Source organism: Eubalaena glacialis, chromosome 18, assembly GCF_028564815.1.
Source record: "Eubalaena glacialis isolate mEubGla1 chromosome 18, mEubGla1.1.hap2.+ XY, whole genome shotgun sequence".
Taxonomy (NCBI): Eukaryota; Metazoa; Chordata; class Mammalia; order Artiodactyla; family Balaenidae; genus Eubalaena; species Eubalaena glacialis.
In genome coordinates, this window is record NC_083733.1 from 66,047,474 (window position 1) to 66,067,060 (window position 19,587).

The window sequence follows — 19,587 nt, forward strand, 5'->3', positions numbered from 1 at the left end:
TCCCACCAAATGCAGCCTACGTCTTCAAAACAGAAGACTTCAGCCTATTTTGCTTAAGATATCATGATGAAAGTCACCATCTGTTAATCCAATCTGCATCACGAGGAGAAAGAAAATCGTCTCATGGGCGTGAAAACTCCTCTCAGGCCGCAGGAAGGGGAATTCCTGAGGGTCTCCTGCAGGGGCTCTGGTTTGCAAATGACAGGCCTTGCTTCCGGATCTAAGAAGCCAAGGAGGAATTTAGCGGAAGGCCACTGAACTAAGAAAATCACAGAGTGCATGGGAAGGCTGGAAATTGTCAGTTGGCAGGAAGCCAAGAATAGACAGCAGAGAGAATGTTCTTAAGTCCCACCCAGGCTGGGAAGCTGCACTGCCACCAGCCCACTGGTCACTCCCTCCACTCAACACTAAGCCAGTGATTCCTTCGCCCCTTCAGTTGTGCTCTTAATTTCCAACGTCCTTGCCTCTTTCCTCCCTAATTCAAAGCCCCAGGAGGAAGCATTTGGTTGCCTACTCCATACCTTCCAGAGAGTGGGAAGCGCTCCCTTGGTCTTCCTAATAAATCAGACAATAGTGGGACTTCCCTGGAGGTCCAGTGGTTAAGACTCCGCTCTTCCGAGGCAGGGGGTGTGGGTTCGATCCCTGGTCCGGGAACTAAGATCCCACATGCCCCGCAGCCCCCCCCAAAAAAATCAGACAATAACCCCCACCAGTGTGCTTACAATGGGGAATTACCCCCGTGCAAATAAGTTGAGGGTTTAAATGCTGGAAAGTCCCCAGAACACCAGACCTGGACTATAGTGTCTATATATGCTGTAGTCTGCAGAGGGCACATTCTGACAAGTAGCAGCTATCCACAGCCACCCTGACTCCAAAGACCAGAGAAATCCCTTCACAGAGCAGGAGTCCTGGAGAGCCACAGATGTCTAACAGTTTTAGGAACTCTCACTTCCTGTTTATTCAATTTTTTTTTTAAATTAAGTTTTGTCAAATACTCTTCTAGCACATACGGGATAGTCACATGATTTTTTTTCTACTTGGCTCTGTTCATAGCATAAATCTCATTAAAGGCGTCCGAATATTAGCCATCCTCCCATTCCTAAAATAAACCCCACTTAGTCACAAAGTATTATTTTTTAAAATACTGCTGGAATCTGTATGCTTGTACAGGCTGGCACACTCTGAAAAACTGAGAGTTCCATTCTGAGCAAAAGGAATTAACACATTTTAATCCAATATGATGGCCTCCTTGAGTGCTTGAAATGTGGCCAGTGGGACTATGGAACTGAATTTTATTTATTTTTAAAATAAATTTATTTTTATTTTTTTAAAAAAATTTATTTATTTTTATTTATTTATTTTTGGCTGCGTTGGGTCTTCGTTGCTGCGCGCAGGCTTTTCTCTAGTTGCAGCGAGCGGGGGCTACTGTTTGTTGTGGTGCGTGGGCTTCTCAGTGCGGTGGCTTCTCTTGTTGAGGAGCATGGGCTCTAGGCGCGTGGGCTTTGGTAGTTGCGGCTGGCGGGCTCAGTAGTTGTGGCTCGCGGGCTCTAGAGTGCAGGCTCAGTAGTTGTGGTGCACGGGCTTAGCTGCTCGCGGGATGTGGGATCTTCCCGGACCAGGGCGCGAACCCGTGTCCCCTGGTGGGGGTTAATCTATGGTTAAGGCGGATTGTTAGCCACTGCGCCACCAGGGATGTCCTGGAACTGAATTTTAAATTTTATTTAAGTTTAACTAATTTGTCTAAAAGCGGATACTCGGTTTAGTTAGTACCTTTTTAAGTATGTTTGGACAATTTGGCCATGTGAATTAACCTTTTCAACTGTCCATTTTATGAATTTTACCAACAGATGCCGCATTTCCCTTGAAACCTTAGCATCCGAATTGGGATGTACTCTAAGTACAAAATACCAGGACTTCCCTGGTGGTCCAGTGGTTGAGATTCCGAGCTTCCACTGCAGGGGTCACAGGAAACTAAGATCCCACATGCTGCTCGCGCGGCCAAAAAAAAAAAAAAAAAAAAAAAGTGCAAAATACCCACTGAATTTTAAAGAGAGTACAGGCCACCACCATCATCATGGCCAACAAGTAGGTCTTATCGAGAAATTTTTTTCCAAAAAAATCATGTAACACATATCGATAATTTGGGTTAAATATAATATGTGATTAAAGTTTACTTTGCCTGTCTCTTTATATTTTTAGATGTGGCTACTAGAAATGTGAACAGCGCTGCCCTAAGGGACACAGAAATCCATTCATCCCTTTGGTGCTTGGTGGTCTAAGAACCAGAGACGCCCAATCAGAGGAAGAGGGTTGCTTAGATACGGAAGATTCTAGAGATGTGCTTCTGAGGATGGGTTTTCTGAGGCACAGAGAACATAAGGAACTGAATCACTCTGAGGATTCCTTTTGTTCAGTCCCGCAAGCGTGGACCTGGCAAAAGTCCATCCCAGTGATATTTGGATAATTCCATTTACCATTCTCAAACATTCTAAAAAAAAAATTTTAAAAGAGGTTCAGGATATTAACAATCTTCTGTTTTCCTCTCCCCTTCCATTCCGATCTTTCCAGTCTGTTCCATGGCTCTATCTGTCTAGCTTTGTGCCAATACCAAGTCATTCAATTACTTGGCTTCATAAATAAGTCTTTTTTTTTTTTTTTGGCTGCATTGGGTCTTCGTTGCTGCTCGTGGGCTTTCTCTAGTTGCAGCGAGCGGGGCCTACTCTTCCTTGTGGTGCGCGGGCTTCTCATTGCAGTGCCTTCTTGTGCTGCAGAGCATGGGCTCTAGGTATGGGGGCTTCAGTAGTTGTGGCATGGGGGCTCAGTAGTTGTGGCATGGGGGCTCAGTAGTTGTGGCTTGCGGGCTCTAGAGCGCGGCTCAGTAGTTGTGGCGCAGGGGCTTAGTTGCTCTGTGGCATGTGGGATCTTCCCAGACCAGGGCTCGAACCCGTGTCCCCTGCATGGCAGGCAAATTCTTAACCACTGTGCCACCAGAGAAGTCCCCATAAGTAAGTCTTGAAACCAAGTAGCGTAAGTCTTTCAGCTTCCTTATTCTTCTTTGAGATTGGCCAGGCTCCTCTTTCTTTTAACTTTTGTGTTAAAATACACATAACATAAATTTTACCATTTTAATCATTTTTGAGCATACAATTCAGTGGCATTAAGTACATTCGCACGGTGGTGCAACCATCCCCACTATACACGTCCAGAACTTTTTCATCATCACAAACTAAAACTCTGGATCCCTTAAATACTAACACCCATTCCCCCTGCCCCCAGCCCTGTGTAAATACTATTCTACTTTCTGTCTCTATGAATTTGACTACTCTAGGTAGCTCATGTAAGTGGAATCCTGCAATATTTATCCTTTTGCGTCTGGCTTATTTTACTAAGCATAATGTCTTCAAGGTTCATCCATGCTGCAGCATGTATCAGAATTTCATTCCTTTGGGGAAATGTATTACCCAGCAACATGTGACTAAAAAGAGATGTATAGAAGTTGATGAATTTGAAAGAAAATATAGGGGACTTCCCTGGTGGTCCAGTGGTTAAGACTCTGCGCTTGCAATGCAGGGGGCGGGGGTTCGATCCCTGGTTGGGGAACTAAGATCCCGCATGCCACGTGGCATGGCCAAAAAGAAAAAGAGAGAGAGAATATAGGAGGTGATGGGACTTGGTGATAGATTGGATGTGGGAGGGTATGAGAAATGACAATATCAATGACAAGTCTTAGAATTCTGGCTTATGCAACAGGATGGCAGGTAGTGACATTTACTGGTGATACACACACTGCACTGGAGGAAAGATCCCCTGTTAATTTTGGATGTATGGAGTTTGGACCTTTGTGACATCCAAGTGGAGACTCAGTAAGCACCGGGATATGCATGTCTGGAGCTCAGAGGAGTAATCTGAGTTGCTGTATATTCCTGTGAGTCATAGCAGAGGTTACAGAGGTTACCAGTAGTTTCCCCCAGTTTCTTCCCTCTGTAATAGAAGATTTTTCTGGGTATCTGTTTCCCCAACTGAAGACTGTATTTCCTTTTTTTTTTTTTTTAATTTTTTATTTTATATTGGAGTATAGTTGATTAACAATGTTGTGTTAGTTTCAGGTGTACAACAGAGTGATTCAGTTATACATATACATGTATCTATTCTTTTTCAAATTCCTTTCCCATTTAGGTTGTTACAGAATATTTAGCAACGTTCCCTGTGCTATACAGTAGGTCCTTGTTGGTTATTCATTTTAAATATAGCAGTGTTAAAAAAAAAAAAAAAAAAAAGACTGTATTTCCCAGTCTCCCTTACAGCTTTACATGGCCATGCAACTAAGTTCTGGACAGTAAGATACACAAGGGATATGTGTAGCTCCAGGATCACACACTTAAAAGGAAAGAAGCATGCCAACCCCTTCCCCTCTCCCCTTCCTGTGGCTGCAACGACAATATAGTGGTTTGAGCTGGGTCATATGCTAGAGCCCAAATGGAAGCCCTTGTCAAAGGTGACAGCACAACAACAGAGAATGACTTCTTGAGACCATGGAGGTATCATATCAACCTTGGATTGCCAACTCTTGGATTGCTACAAGAAAGAAAAATATACCATTACCTTTTCTAGACCTGCATTGTCCAATATGGTAGCCATGAGCCATGTGTGGCCATTGAGCATTCGAAATGCAGTTGGTATCACACACTGAAATGATAATATTTTGATATATTCGATTAAAATAAGGTACATTGTTAAAACTAACTCAATTGTTTTACTTCTTTTTAATGTGGCTACTAGAAAATTTTAAATTGCTCATGTGGCTCACATTATTTTTCTATTGGTCGGCGCTGGTTTAGACCATTGATATTTTGCCTTTGTTATAGCAGCTGAATGAGCATCTTCTCTAGTACATGGGTCATTTACTCATCAGGGCTCCCTGAAGCCAGGGGTGTATGGAATCCCCTAGCGAGAGTATGTCGTGAGAAGTGTAGAAGTCCGGGAAAGAGCCTTGAGGAGCTCTAGTATTTAAAGGAACATGAGCTTGTAAAGGAAGCCCAAAGAAGCAAAAGGAAAGCCAGGAGGATGACATGCCATACAATCCTAGAGGACAGTTTCAAGTTAGAAGGAGGCACTAAGAGCATCAGGTACTTGCAAGGTCAAAAGGTTAAGAACTAAAAAAGAGGGACTTCCCTGGTGGTCCAGTGGTTAAGAATCCTCCTTCCTATATATATATTTTATATATATAAGGTACACACACACACACACACACACACACACACACACACACACACGATGGAATACTACTCAGCCATAAAAAAGAAGGAAATTTTGCCATTTGCAACAACATGGATGGACTTCGAGGGCATTATCCTAAGTGAAATAGGTCAGACAGAGAAAGACAAATACTGTATGATATCACTTATATGGGGAATGTAAAAAATACAACAAACTAGTTAATATAGCTACAACAACAAAAAAGAAATAGACTCACAGATATAGAGAACAAACTAGTGGTTACCAGTGGGGAGTGTGGGGGGGGGCAGTATAGGGGTAGGAGATTAAGAGGTACAAGCTATTACGTATAAAATAAGCTACAAGAATATATTGCACAACACAGGGAATATAGCCAATATTCTATAATAACTATAAACGGAGTATAACCTTTCAAAATTATGAGTCACCATATTGTACACCTGTAACTTAGATAATATTGTACATCAACTATACTACAATTTTATAAAAGGAAAAACATGCAAAAAAAAAGGCAAGAAGAAGAATCGGCATAAGAACTTCGCTATTGTTCAAGAACAGTCCTGGAAATATAGTCACATTTTGGCTTCAGTGTAAGGAAGCTGAGGGGCCTACCAGTCAACAGCTTCTGTTATCTCTCTAAATAAAGAAGGTAGGTCATAGGCTGAGAATGGGGGCTGAGGGCAGAGGTCGAAGAGCATAAAAATAGTGTGCTTGTCACTATGGGAATGAGAATGAGTTTACCAGATGATTGCAGTGGGATTGTGGGCAATACTGAGGACACATTTGAGTTTGGTCACCATGTCTCTATGCCTTGTAATATGACTTTCTCCAGTAATGCTTAATCACTTAAGGACAAGCACAGGAGAAAAAACAAAAGAAAACAAAACAAAAAAACCCCCTGATAGATGTGCTTTTTCTTTTTTTTAAATTTTTTTTTTTTTAATTTTTATTTTATATTGGAGTATAGTTGATTTACAATGTTGTGTTAGTTTCAGGTGTACAGCAAAGTGATTTACTTGTACATATACATATATCTATTCTTTTTTCAGATTCTTTTCCCATATAGGTTATTACAGAATATTGAGTAGAGTTCCCGGTGCTGTACAGTAGGTCCTTGTTGATGATCTATTTTATATATAGTAGTGTGTATATGTCAATCCCAAACTCCTAATTTATCCCTACCCCCTTTCCCATATGGTAACCATATGTTTGTTTTTGAAGTTTGTCAGTCTGTTTCTGTTTTGTAAATAAGTTAATTTGTAACCATTTTTAGACTCCACATATAAGTGATATCATGTGATATTTGTCTTTCTCTGTCTGCCTTACTTCACTTAGTATGATCATCTCTAGGTCCATCCATGTTGCTGCAAATGGCATTATTTCATTCTTTTTTATGGCTAACAGTCCATTGTATATATGTACCACATCTTCTTTACCCATTCATCTGTCGACTGGACATTTAGGTTGTTTCCACTTCTTGGCTATTGTGAATAATGCTGCAATGAACATTCCAATGCATGTATCTTTTCAAATTATGGTTTTCTCCAGATGAATGCCCAGGAGTAGGATTGCTGGATCATGTGGTAGTTCTATTTAGTTTTTTAAGGAACCTCCACACTGTTCTCCATAGTGGCTGTACAAATTTACATTCCAAACAACAGTGTAGGAAGGTTCCCTTTTCTCCACACCCGCGCCAGCATTTATTGTTTGTAGACTTTTTGATGATGGCCATTCTGACCTGTGTGAGGTGATACCTCATCGTACTTTTGATTTGCATTTCTCTAATAATTAGCAATGTTGAGCAACTTTTCACGTGCTTTTTGGCCATCTGTATGTCTTCTTTGGAGAAATGTCTATTTAGGTCATCTATAGATGGGCTTTTTCTTTTTTTCTTTTCAAAGACTAGGGTGATACAAAGACAGAAGGGCAAAGGAGTGTTAGATATCCTAACATGAAAAGAGGGTCATTGAAATGATGGACCGTGGAATCATATCTGAAGAAAGAGGAAAGCAAAGAAAAGAGAGGGCTGATGGACTGGGGGTTCCTATCAAGTTACGAAAAGGTCATAAATGGCCATTGCTGAGAAAGTAAGATCGAAGGAGAAATGGTTGATGACTGAGAGGCGTGGAGAACTGAGTGGATAGGTGACTGCTATGGTGTGGAGGGTAATGTTCACGTGGCAGGTCTTCTAAGTCAGTGCTTGCCAACATTTTCACATCGTGGGGCAAATAAAAACATGATAATATTTTTTGTAGCTCATGGAGATGAACAGATGAGGCTGGCAACAGCCAGAGGCAACCAGGCCACTCTGAGGCCACAGTATGACCTGTTCATGGCATATCTGGTGGGATGCTCTCTATAGAATTTCAGGAAACCATGTGGAAAATGAGGGCAAGTGACCAGGAGGTCCATAGATGACAAAAAGGTGTTATGGCCAGAGAACAGATTAGGAGGAGACATCCACTTCAATAAAGGCAAGGAAAGAAAGAATACAGACAGTCCCCCACTTATGATGGTTTGACATACATTGTTTGATCTTACAATGGTGCAAAAACGATTTGCATACAGTAGAAACTGTACTTCAAGTTTTGAATTTTGATATTTTCCCAGGCTAGAGATATGCTGTATGATACTGTTCCAGAATCACCAAATTCTCCTATAAAAGCAACTTGTGCTTTCAATACCCCATAGATTCCATTCTGGTCAATTGCATGGATGACATCATACTGATAAGACTTTGAAAGCAGGAAAGAGCAGATAGATACACTGTATCTATTAATAAAACACACACACACACATGCCAGAGCATGGGAGATAAACCCCATACAAATTGGGAAGCCTATCACTCAGGGACATTCCTGAGAATCCAATAGTCTGAGGACAGTGGGAATATCCCCTCCAAATAAAGGAGTTATTACATGTTGAACCCTTTGCCACTACCAAATGAGATAAAATCTCCATTAGAGCAGATATTCCTTAGCCTGTTTTGTTCTCACACAGGAGACACTCATGAATATATTTGTTGATAAATGAATGAAATTTTCCACTGGACCCAGAGTAAGGAAAGGTCTGTGTGTTACAATGATATAAGATCTGTATATTTGGTTTTTGTCCTTAGTTCCCTGCACCAAGTTCCTAAAACCCTTGTAATTTCCTGAGTGATAGGGGTGAGAGGGTTGTCTTTTGTTATTCATAATAAGTCCCCTTCAACCCTATCTGCGTTTATACTGAGATGACTCTTGATAGGCCCCTAGTTAGCTCTGGATGGGGGTTGGTTGCCTGAAGAACGAATCATGTGATTAGAGGATTGGAAATTTCAGCCCCACTCCCTGACCTCCAGAGAGGCTAGGGAGATTGAACTTGCTCACTGATGGCCAGTGATTTAATCAACCATGCTTCCATAATGGAAATTCCATAAACATCCTGAACAACGGGATTCAGAGGGCTTCCAGCTTCGTAAATGCATCACGGTGCTGGGAGGTGGTGAGCCCAGAGAGGGCATGGGAGCTTTCCATCCCTCCCCCATACCTTGCCCTGTGTATCTCTTCTGTTTGGCTGTTCCCGAGTTGCATCCTTTATAATAAGTCAGTAGTACTAAGTAAAGGGCCTTCTTGAGTTCTGCGAGCCATTCTAGCAAATTATGGAACCCAAGGAGGGAGTCCTGGGAACCCCAGTTTTCTAGCCAGTTGAAAATGAAAATCTCATTCATTTATCAACAAATATATTCATGAATGTCTCCTGTGTGAGAACAAAACAGGCTAAGGAATATCTGCTCTAATGGAGATTTTATCTCATTTGGTAGTGGCAAAGGGTTCAACATGTAATAGCTCCTTTATTTGGAGGGGATATTCCCACTGTCCTCAGAAGTATGGGAGGCCTGGGACTTGTGGCTGGAGTTTGAAGTGGGGGTGGCCTTGTGGGACTGAGCCCTTAACCTGTGGGGTCTGATGATAACTCCAAGTGGTTAGTATACCCAGATTCGGAGTTGAACTGAGGACTTCCCTGGTGGCGCAGTGGTTAAGAATCCGGCTGCCAATGCAGGGGACACAGGTTTGAGCCCTGGTCTGGGAAGATCCCATATGCCACAGAGCAACTAAGCCCGTGTGCTGCAACTACCCAGCCCACACGCCTAGAGCCTGTGCTCCGCAATGAGAAGCCACCGCAATGAGTAGCCCCCGCTCAGCAACGAACACCCAATGCAGCCAAAAATAAATAAATAAATAAATTTATTAAAAAAAAAAAAAAAAAGAATTGAACTGAATCATTGGACACTCATTTTGTGTCCAGAGTTAGAGAATTGGTGGTTGATGTGAAAAAAAACCAAAACCAAAACAAAACAAAAAAACCAACACACACACACACACACACACACATTTGGTATCAGAAATGTCGGGAGCAAAAACCAGTTCATAATCTGTACCCAGGTAAACTCTTCCCCCAAAACCCTCCATTACAGAGAGTGCTATTAAGACTTAAGTAGATCAGATGACTTCTGTGGCTCTCCGTCAGCTTCTTTCCCCAGTCTCCCCAGTACCTGCTTAATGGGCTTTTGAACAAAGCAGCCATGGTGGGCTATGTATGGATTTGCTTCATCAAAGCTATGGAACTTTGTCACTGATGGAGGCCCACCTTGCTGGCAGCAGCAAGCAGTGCTGGGCCCCCAATGTGGTATGGTTTCCTAGGGAGACCAGCCAAATACCTGGTCACCCGAGGAGTACATTGGACCCTTTCCATCATGGATTGGGCAATGACTTTTTCCTGCCTGGGTTGTAATTAACTCTGGGTTGTATTTGCTTTCCTTGCCTTCCTCACTGCTGCCAGTGGCAGCATCTGTGTACACGTTCAATGATCCTATTCACCGTCATGTTAACACACACAATATTGCTTCTGATCAAGGAACCCAGTTTATTAGGAAGTTAGGGGGCGGGGCCGTGTACTTGATCACCCGAAAGCAGCTACTCTCATAGAACAGAGGCACGTCCTGTTTGAGACTGGGTTTCAGTGCCAGGTTGGAGACAGCATCTTTGGGGCTGGCTTGCTCTCCTGCAGGACGGGTAAGCACTCTGAACCAGTGGCACATACATGATGCCAGATTACACAAGACCTGGGAACCCTACGGGGTCACACCTGATGACTCACTCTTTAAATGTTGCTTCCTGTTCCTGCTACCCTGAACTCTGCTGTTTTGAAGTTTCAATGCCTTAAAGGGGAAACACTTCCACCGGAGAGCACAACTGCAGTAAACTGTGAGTGGTGATGGCCCCTGGACTATTTGGGGTATCTCAGGAGTCAAGCAAAGAGAGTGACTGTTTCGGGCAAGAAGGGGGTAGGAGATGCTTCTACCCCGGGGGTCAAGGAGGTACGTGAATAGAACCTGGGGTCGTCCCTGGAGAACCTCCAAAGAATACCATGTCCTGACTCCTTCCACATCCTGATGCGGGGCTCATAGAGACCCCCCCTCCCCTAGGCAGGGCACATAATGACAGAGAGGGTCTGTGTCTACCGCCTTTGCAGGGCACAAAAGTGGGCATACAGGCTCCACACCCCTCCCACCCCCACCATACCCCCCCACCATACCCCCCCCCAACTTCTGCAGAGCACACAGCGTCCAGGTGCCCCCCCAGCCCCTCCCACCTCCGTAGGGCACGCATCCGGGGACACAGAGCTCCCGCATCCCTTCGGACCCCTCCCTTCGCGACGCGAGAGTCTTCCACCCTGGGGCTCGGCCTCAAAGCCTTCTCAGTAGTCGGCCTGGAAGACACCCAGCAGTAGCAACGCCGGCAGCTGCCGGTCGCCGAGCCTCCGCAGCCGCCACGAGGCCCCGCCCAGCGGCAGCCTAGAGCCAGGCCGCGCCGGGGACGACTGCAGAGCGCGGTGAGTGAGCCCGGACAGTAGGGAGGGACCCGGGGGTCCCGGTCCCCGCCCCGCCCCAGCCCCGGGCAGTGCATCCCGACCTTCAGCGCCCGCTTGCTTCTTGGCTCTGTCAATCCGTCTCAGGGCCCCAGAGCCGCCCCTAAAAAAGGACCCCCGTGCTCTGGGGCCCGGGCAGACCAGCCCCTTGGGCCCTCCCCTCTTGCAGGAACCAGGAATCTGGCACCCCCAGCCCCCAGCCTCGTCCTCTTTAAGCTTCTGAGCCCCTCCCTCTTTCCAGGAGCCAGGATTGCAAGCCAAAAATATCTCTCCCTTCCAGACCCAAGAGGCTTGGCTAGCAAACACATCTGCTCTGAAAACCCAGGAGCCTGAGCCGCAATTGCTCTTTTGAGCCAAGATTCTGGGCCCGCGGCCTGGGAGTCCATGCCCCCAACTCCTATGGCCTCGATCTCAGAAGTCCTGCTACCAACAACCCCCCCTCCCCTGCCCCCATCGACAGGGACATATGGGACCTAGGGGTCCGGCCCATCAGTCCCTTACACCGCGAATCCCAGTGTAAATGAGGATTAGGAGACCCATTTTGCTCCTCCCTCAAATTCCTTACTTACAGGAATCCAACCACTGTTCTTTTGGGGACCCAGGAGTCAGGGACCTCAGCCCAGAAACCCCCTAAAGCCTAGGGATCGGCAAACCCTCAACTCTTTCGTATTTCAGGGACCCAGGAGACACAGACCCTAGCAAACAGACCCCATTAAATTGAGAGGCCCAGTCCCCCAACCCACCGCGACCTAGATGTCCAAAATTTCGTCCATCCTGGAAGAGCAGGGCCGGAGCAGAGGAGGAGGGAGGGGCCAGGAAGGGAGAGGGAGAACAGATTGAGGTGAGACTGGGGTGGGGACCTGAGCTGGGGGGCTCTGTCCTAAACAAAGTCTAAACAGACGGGTTGCCATGGCAACGGCCTTCCCCAGGCCTGCCCTGGAGACTTCTCCAGTGCTGTGTCGAGGAGGGCACCCCCCAGGAGCCTCCACTCCGCCAGCTGTTGTGTCTTCCTGTTTTCTCACCACGGAAACAGTGACCTCAGCCCTCCACCCCTACCGCTGGCGGGGCGGGAGAGCTGCTGTGTATTTATCATCTCTGGGGAGGTGGTCTTACCTTGGCCCCGCCCTCGGGGCGGGACTGGGATAGCCCTGGCAGGGGGAGACCCTTACTCGGCTCCAGCCCAGAGTTCCGGCCCCGCCCCCAGCCCTGCCCGAGCTCACTCCCCGGCCCTCCAACCGCACCCAGACCGCAGACCCTCCTAGCCTGCAGCTGTCGCCTCTGCTCCAGCCGCAGCCGCCACAGGCCCGTAAGGTGAGGCTGCGGGAACCCCCGAGAGTGGGAGCAGCGTCCAGGATTCTTGGGTGCAGAGGGATTCCAAATGTCTTCAGTCCCTAGAAAGATGGGCTGGGTCAGGACTCGGGTTCTGGAGAGGAGAGGGCTGGGGACCTGAACTCATACGGGTCATACATCTGAAAAAGGAGGGGGGTTGGGGCCTGGACCCCTGGGTCTGAGGGAGGAGGGGCTGGGGTCCCGGACTCCTGGGTCTGATGGAGGAGGGGCTGGGGGCCTGGAGAAGCTTGGAGTTGGGAGTCCTGGGTTTGAGAAAGGTAGTGGCTGGGGTTCAGAATTACTGACCTCCTCCCCATCCAGGGGCCAGAATCCGAACTTTAGACTCAAAAGGCCAGAGACGGAGCTTTAGCACCCGTGGTCCCAAAGTGAAGATGGAGCTGGGCCCCTTGGTGCTGAGAGCACAGGCTGGGGCTCAGGGCGCGCTTCTGAGTTTGCGGGGTGATGGGGTGTGGTGTTTGGCGTGGAGGTGGGGAGAGGACTGGGGCGTGGCTAGCGAAGTCCTCAGCATCTCCAGGAAGCCAAAGGGTGTTTTCCTCTCCCTCCTCGGGTCTCTGGCAGTTCATTCCTGAACTCTGACCTCAGGCGACGGCTGGGGGCTCTGAGAGTGGAGACGGACCCCTTCCCTCCGGGTGGTCCGTGCGCTAACTTACCTTCCAGGGGAGACTTAACTGACTGTGGCCCGCCCTCTGCCTCCTGGGCCTGTCCCAACTTCCTCCTAACGGGTCGGGGGCAGCGGGAGGTGGCCCGGGAGGTCCAGCTGTAGCCGGGAGACCAGCCTTACGGGAGGTGCTGGGAGGTGTGGCCACTCTCTCTGGACTGGATTCCAACACTGTGCACAGTTTCCCGCCGCGGGGCGGGAGGCGTCCGCAAGGCGAACCCAGGGGTCCGGGTACACAGCCACTCCTCTCTTAGAGACCCTCTTGGGGGGGGGTCCAGGCTCCCGGCCCACCTTATGGGGACCCAGAACTCACATTTTGAAGGACCCAGAAATTCGAACGTGCAGGCTTCTCCTCCTGGGACCTGGCGTCCGGGCTCTGCCCCTCCTTCCCCCGCCGGAATCCGCGAGCAGGGCGGGGGTCCCAGCACCGCCTCCCGGTCCCCGCCACATTCCAAATGGCTGGGCTGACTTGAATCCCTTATAAGGACGGAGACGCGGCGCCGCCCGGGCCGCCCGCCCCCTCAGCCACCGCCCAGGGCCCTCCAGCCGCCGACCCCGCGGCTTTCCTGGCGGAGGCAGGGTTACGATCAAACACGCCCACGCTGCCCGCGGGGCGTGCACTTTGGCTAGGTTCCCTCCACTCCCGTCCTCGCAGTTTGCGGAAAGAGGAGCAAAGAAGGGGCGGGGCTTCCCCGGGGTCACCATCCCCGACCTCTTAGGGGCTCCGGGCCAAATCCCCGCCCTGGCTGGGAGGCGCGCCCAGGGTCTGCGGAGCCTCACCGCGCGTTCTGGGCGAGCGCCGGGCAGTAGGCCGGCTGGTTGCCTGGGTCCCGGGAGGGTGGAGCCGGGTCTGAGCGGACGCTGACGTTGTTTCTCCCTCCTGTCCTCTGACTACCCTTTTCCAGGTGTCTGACTTAATCCGCCTCCAGAGCCGGATCTTTCTCTGGTGGGGTCCTCAGCAAAGACCGCTGGTGAGTGGGCTGGGGGCTCTGACTCTTGGGTCTGAGGGGGGAGAGGTTCTGAGGTCTGGACTCCTGGGTCTGCGGGAGAGGGACCTGAGGCCTGAGCTGCTCTGTCAGAGGAAGGAGCGGGCTGAGGGCCCTGAACATTGGGGTCTGAGATAAGAGTTGGGGAGTGCAGTGCTCCTGGGTCTGAAGGAGGAGGGGCTGGGGACTTGGACTCCTGGATCCCGAGACCTGGGACCTTGGGTTCCAAAGAGAGGGGCCCAAACACCTGTGTATATGAGGAAGAAGTATGTTCAGGAGCTGGCCTCCTGTGTCCCCAGGAAGCTATTGTACAGGGACAGATGGGCTAAAGGCTGTGACGCTGCCCTCCTGACCCTGGAAAGAGGATGTTGCATTTCCTTGGGGCTGAGAGAGGCCTTCTGAGCTTTTTAGAGGTGGTAACCAAGAGATTAGCTATTTCAGGGCCTGAGGGAGGATCTGGACACCTGGTCAGGAATTGAGGCCAGGCCTTCATTCCTGAGGGTCTTTAGGACAAGGACATAAAAGTCAAAGGTTCTAAAGGGATAGAAGAAAGAAGTTGATTTCCCTGAGTCTGGTGTGCTCACGGCTGAGGGCCCAGAGCCCTGGGGTCTGAAGCTGTATTTCTGAATGAGGGAGGACTAGAGATTTCAGTGGCACTGGGCCAGCTGAGAGAATCTGGGGAGCTGAGCTTCCCAGAGGTTGGGGAACTAGGGGGCTGGACCTCATGTTGGGGAAGGGGGAGAGGCTTCCTTTGGGTTGAAGTACTCCAGACCTAAATCGATTTGGCCATAGCAGGGGTGCTGCCGAGATTGGTAAGACCCAGTTCCAGAAGGGAGAGAGGGCTCTTGTCTTCCAGGAGCTGGGGCCAGCCTCCTGCTCAGTGAGAGGAGACAGGCTGGAAGGATGGAAGCTCTGATCAGACGTGGGTCCCTGAGAAGGTTTCCACGTAGAGGCTGGACTCCTGAATGTCTGGAGGCTGGAAATGTTTAGGACCGTTAGGTGAAAGAGAGGCTGGGCTGCAGAGTCCTGGGTACCCAAAGGGAGGAAGTGCAGAGATGGAGTTTCTAAGAGGTCACAGAAGACAGGGCCTCTTCTTCTCCTGCTGCTGCTTTTTTTTTTTTTTTTTTTTTTTAATATTTATTTATTTATTTGGCTGCACTGGGTTTCAGTTGCGGCACGCGGGATCTTTTAGTTGCGTCATGCGGGCTCTAGTTCCCTTACCAGGGATCAAACCTGGGCCCCCTGCATTGGAAGCTCAGAGTCTTAACCACTGGACTGCCAGGGAAGTCCCTAGAGCAGACTCTTGAGTGGCTGGGTTGCTGAGTCCCTGAGGGAAGGAGGGCCGCTTTGTGTGTTTGGAGTGGGAAGAAAGATAACGTGGTTTTACAGGAGCTGGCTTTTGGGGAGAGGAAAGGAGGGTCCTGGGAAGAAAAGAGATAGCGGACTACACTCCTGAGCTCTGACATGAGGCTGGAGGAGGGAGGCGGCTAGCTCCGGGTGACCAGCTCATCCCTGGGGGGCTGGGACTGGCCCAGTTTGAAAACTCGCATCCTGGGTACGCCTCAGCTAGAGTCCAGATGACGTTGTCCACGCGCCCCCTCGCTCCAGGGAGGCAGGTGCTGGGGGCCTGGATCCTCCAGTTGGGAACCTTCTTGGGACACCTTCTTTCCCCTCCCCCCAGCCATGCCGGTGACGGTGACCCGCACCACCATCACGACCACGTCGTCGTCCTCGGGCCTGGGCTTCCCGACCACCGTGGGGTCCCCTCGGGCACTGGCCCAGCCCCTGGGCCTCCTACGTCTGCTGCAGCTGATCTCCACCTGCGTGGCCTTCTCGCTGGTGGCCAGTGTGGGCGCTTGGACGGGCGCCATGGGTAACTGGTCCATGTTTACCTGGTGCTTCTGCTTCGCCGTGACCCTCATCATCCTCATCGTCGAGTTAGGCGGGCTCCAGGCCCGCTTCCCCCTGTCCTGGCGCAACTTTCCCATCACCTACGCCTGCTACGCCGCCCTCTTCTGCCTCTCGGCCTCCATCATCTACCCTACCACGTACGTCCAGTTCTTGTCTCACGGCCGCTCCCGGGACCACGCCATCGCCGCCACCACCTTCTCCTGCATCGCTTGCCTGGCTTATGCCACCGAAGTGGCCTGGACCCGGGCACGGCCCGGCGAGATCACTGGCTACATGGCCACCGTGCCAGGCCTGCTCAAGGTGCTGGAGACCTTCGTGGCCTGCGTCATCTTCGCCTTCATCAGCAACCCCTACCTGTACCAGCACCAGCCGGCCCTAGAGTGGTGCGTGGCCGTGTACTCCATCTGCTTCATCCTGGCGGCCGTGGCCATCCTGCTGAACCTGGGCGACTGCACCAACATGCTGCCCGTCCCCTTCCCCAGTTTCCTGTCCGGGCTGGCCCTGCTCTCCGTCCTCTTCTACGCCACGGCTCTGGTCATCTGGCCGCTCTACCAGTTCAACGAGAAGTACGGCGGCCAGCCCCGGCGCTCCATGGATATAAGCTGCAGCAACAGGCACGCCTACTACGTGTGCTCCTGGGACCGCCGACTGGCTGTGGCCATCTTGACAGCCATCAACCTGCTGGCTTACGTGGCCGACCTGGTGTACTCGGCCCGCCTGGTTTTTGTCAGGGTCTGAGGCTCTGCCCTGGAGGGGCTACCGATTCCCTCTTCTCAGCGGAGATTCTTTACCAAGTCCTGAGGCCTTCTGAGGTCCTCTTCCCGGCTCCCCTCTCTCCTGCGTTTCTCATATCCTTCCCAACTCACCCTCCTCTCTCTCCTGTTTCTTTCACTCCTCCTTCTGTTCTGTCTCCCTTCCTGCTCTGTTTGGTTACCACATCCTGTTCAGCTTCCTTCTTTCTGCTCTCTTCTTTTCTACACGTTCGGCTTTGGGGCTCCTTTCTGGTCGTCCTGTTTGTTTTCTCAACTGCCTGTTGCCTGACCACCTCTTCCCAGTTTCCTTGTGATCGATCAGGAGCCCTGAGACTTCTTCCTTCTCTGCCCCACAGCCCACTCCCACCTCCAGAGGTGCTGAGCCCCACATCACACACCCCTTTTGCAGCTGTTCACACCCTGGGCCTCCAGAGGGGCCCCATTGCCAAAGCATGCCTGCCCACCCTGGCTGTGCCTTAGTTGGTGTGTATGTGTGTGTGTCTGGGGGGTGGGGGTGGGTAGCTAGGGATTGGGCCCCCTTTCTCCCAGTGGAGGCGGGGTGTACAGTGTACCTCCCCTTTAAGTTAAAAACAAAAAACAAAAAACAAAACTCTGAAGGTCAATAATTTCCAGTGGGCGGGAGGCTTAAAGCATAGATCCTGGGTCCCTAGAACCCGCCTGGTGCTCAGCCTCGCCTGAGATCGGCTCCAGAATTTTTGCCAGGCTTACTAAAAACCCACTGCCTAGAGGCCATCTTAAAGGAAGCAAGGGGTGGATGACTTCCATCCCAACTACTCCCTGGGGTATCAAAAAACTGGCAAAAAAACTGCATGGTCTTGAAGACAACTGTCTGAAGTATTTGTAAGGGCCAGTGATGTGGCCCTCCAGCCTCAGTGTCAAAAATTGCATCTCCTGCCTTTGCAGGGAGGAGAAGAAAATGGCCACTGCCAGCCTTAAAGGTGATGTTAGCCTGGGGTTTTTTTTCCTTTTTTTTTTCTGGTCACTAGGGCAACAATCACTGGGTGGCCCTTTTCTTAAAAGGGAAGTTTCTTTTCAAAAAAACTTTGGGGGTGGGGTGGGTTGGGGGGTGGGAATTGCTACTGTGCCGTAGTCAAAGGAATTGCATCGCTTGAGTGTGTGGTGTACACACACGTGTGTTTCTGTGTGCTAGTTGCTTTCTGCTGCTGCTTCCTGCTTCTCTGGGACTCACGTGCGTAACATGATCTATATAAATGTATAAATATATATTTTATTTTTTTTAAATTCCCTGGAGCTTCTGGTTCCCATCAGCCCCTGCTGTCAATCATAGAGAGAAGCCTTGTCCCTTCTCCCACATCAGTAATGTTCTTTTTTTTTAAACCCCAATATAAAGATAAAAGAAAGACTTGTGCTTGCTTTATTAATGGGGAGGGCTCCAAGAGAGAGGGCAAGGCCCAGATTGCTGGGTCTGGTAGGACAAAGGGGCTGGGGTCAAGACAACTTTGGCCCCATCAGAAAAAAACTTGAGTCTGGATCTTCCACATTACTCTCTCTCAAATGAGGAGAGCTAGTTAGGATAGAAATGAACAAGATTTCTCCCTCCTTGGAGTCCCACGAGCACCTCAGAAATACCGTGTCCCATTCTGAGTGCAGCATCTTGCCTCCAAAATCAATGCTTTCAGGTTCCCATTTCTCACGGCGAGAACCCAGTCACTTCTTCTTACCATCTGCCCTCTCAGTTATCAAACACTGTATTCTTCCTCCTAAATCCTATTTATATCTGTCCCCTCCTCCAGGTTCCTTTCGTTTCACCTGAGCTACTGTCCCAGGCTCCTCCTTGGAGCATCCTACCTCCAGCCCACCCTGGTCCCAGAGGGATGCTTTCTTTTTCCAACATTCAGATCTGATCCTGCCCTCCTCTGCCCAAATCCTTCCGTATCCCACTCCACATTGCCTATAGGTAATACCAAAGCCCCTCAGTCAAGGCCTTTGGGATCTGACCTTGCCTATATTACCACTCTCAGCTCCATTTTACCCTTAGTTCTAAGCTCCCTGACACACGTGGTCAATAAAACACTTCGATGAAGATCAAAGGAATTACTCCTGCCATGAATCTCTGTCCCACAGAAGGTCATCTTGTCGGTTTCTCCAAGACAATCACAACTACATAAACACATGACTCTGGGAAAAATCAAGGATCATGCAACCCACTTTCTGCATCTACACCCACAAAAGCAATTGGCAAGATATATTGCAAGGGAGGTAAGGGTCCCGCTGGAAGAGGGGGAAGGGCTAACTAGAGCAGGCGCACATCTTTTTAGTGAGGAAAATCCTCCTTTCGATGTCTGCAGTGTCCATCCCAGAATTCTGACCTACACCAATCCCTGCCTTGTCGAAGGGCATCTCGCGCCCCCACCCCTCCCCCATCCCACGCTTAAACCCCTTCTAGAAGGCACCAGACAGAACAGCTGTAGAACCTTGGGGTGATACGCTGGCGATGCGGGAAAGAACCCAAGCAGAACTAGAATAGAGCGCTGTGGGATTCCTAGGTCAGTTTTCGGGGCCACCCCCGCCCCCTATCATCTCTCCTGGGGTACGGCGGACGCCTGGAGGTGGCCGGAAAGCCAGTGGACCCCATGTTTTGGGGTTTAGGAGAGTACTCGGATTCTCTTATCTCCCCTTCGGCTTCCAGAAGCTTGACCCCGACCCCCAAAAGTCGCAGAGAAGATGTGGCTGCCGGCCCGAGCCCCCAGGCTCCGCCGCAGCGGGCCACCCCGCTTCGCGGGGCATGCCGGGAGAGAAAGTT

The 19,587-nt window shown here is 49.8% G+C and overlaps 1 protein-coding gene and 1 long non-coding RNA gene across 3 annotated transcripts; one reads left to right on the forward strand and one right to left on the reverse strand.

The window, feature by feature from the left end:
• Positions 1 to 167: 167 nt before the first annotated feature.
• On the reverse strand, positions 168 to 13,805 carry LOC133078787 (uncharacterized). Its single transcript, XR_009697931.1, has 4 exons — positions 13,467 to 13,805; positions 12,387 to 12,536; positions 4,603 to 4,686; positions 168 to 220 (listed from the first exon to the last, which is right to left on the reverse strand). It is a non-coding gene; the product is annotated as an uncharacterized LOC133078787 (long non-coding RNA).
• MYADM (myeloid associated differentiation marker) lies at positions 10,913 to 18,184 on the forward strand. 2 transcript variants are annotated; one of them, XM_061173887.1, is made up of 3 exons: positions 10,913 to 11,109; positions 14,059 to 14,124; positions 15,821 to 18,184. In XM_061173887.1, the coding sequence occupies exon 3, from the start codon at positions 15,823 to 15,825 to the stop codon at positions 16,786 to 16,788; it is 966 nt and encodes a 321-aa protein (XP_061029870.1). In that variant the 5' UTR covers positions 10,913 to 11,109; positions 14,059 to 14,124; positions 15,821 to 15,822; the 3' UTR covers positions 16,789 to 18,184. The 2 variants fall into 2 exon arrangements, with proteins under 2 accessions (XP_061029870.1, XP_061029869.1); XM_061173886.1 differs by lacking the exon at positions 10,913 to 11,109 and adding an exon at positions 12,048 to 12,456.
• Positions 18,185 to 19,587: the final 1,403 nt, after the last annotated feature.

What these genes read in the sequence shown, in the direction of transcription:
- MYADM (XM_061173887.1), top strand. Translation starts at nt 15,823, where the DNA reads ATGCCGGTGACGGTGACCCGCACCACCATCACGACCACGTCGTCGTCC.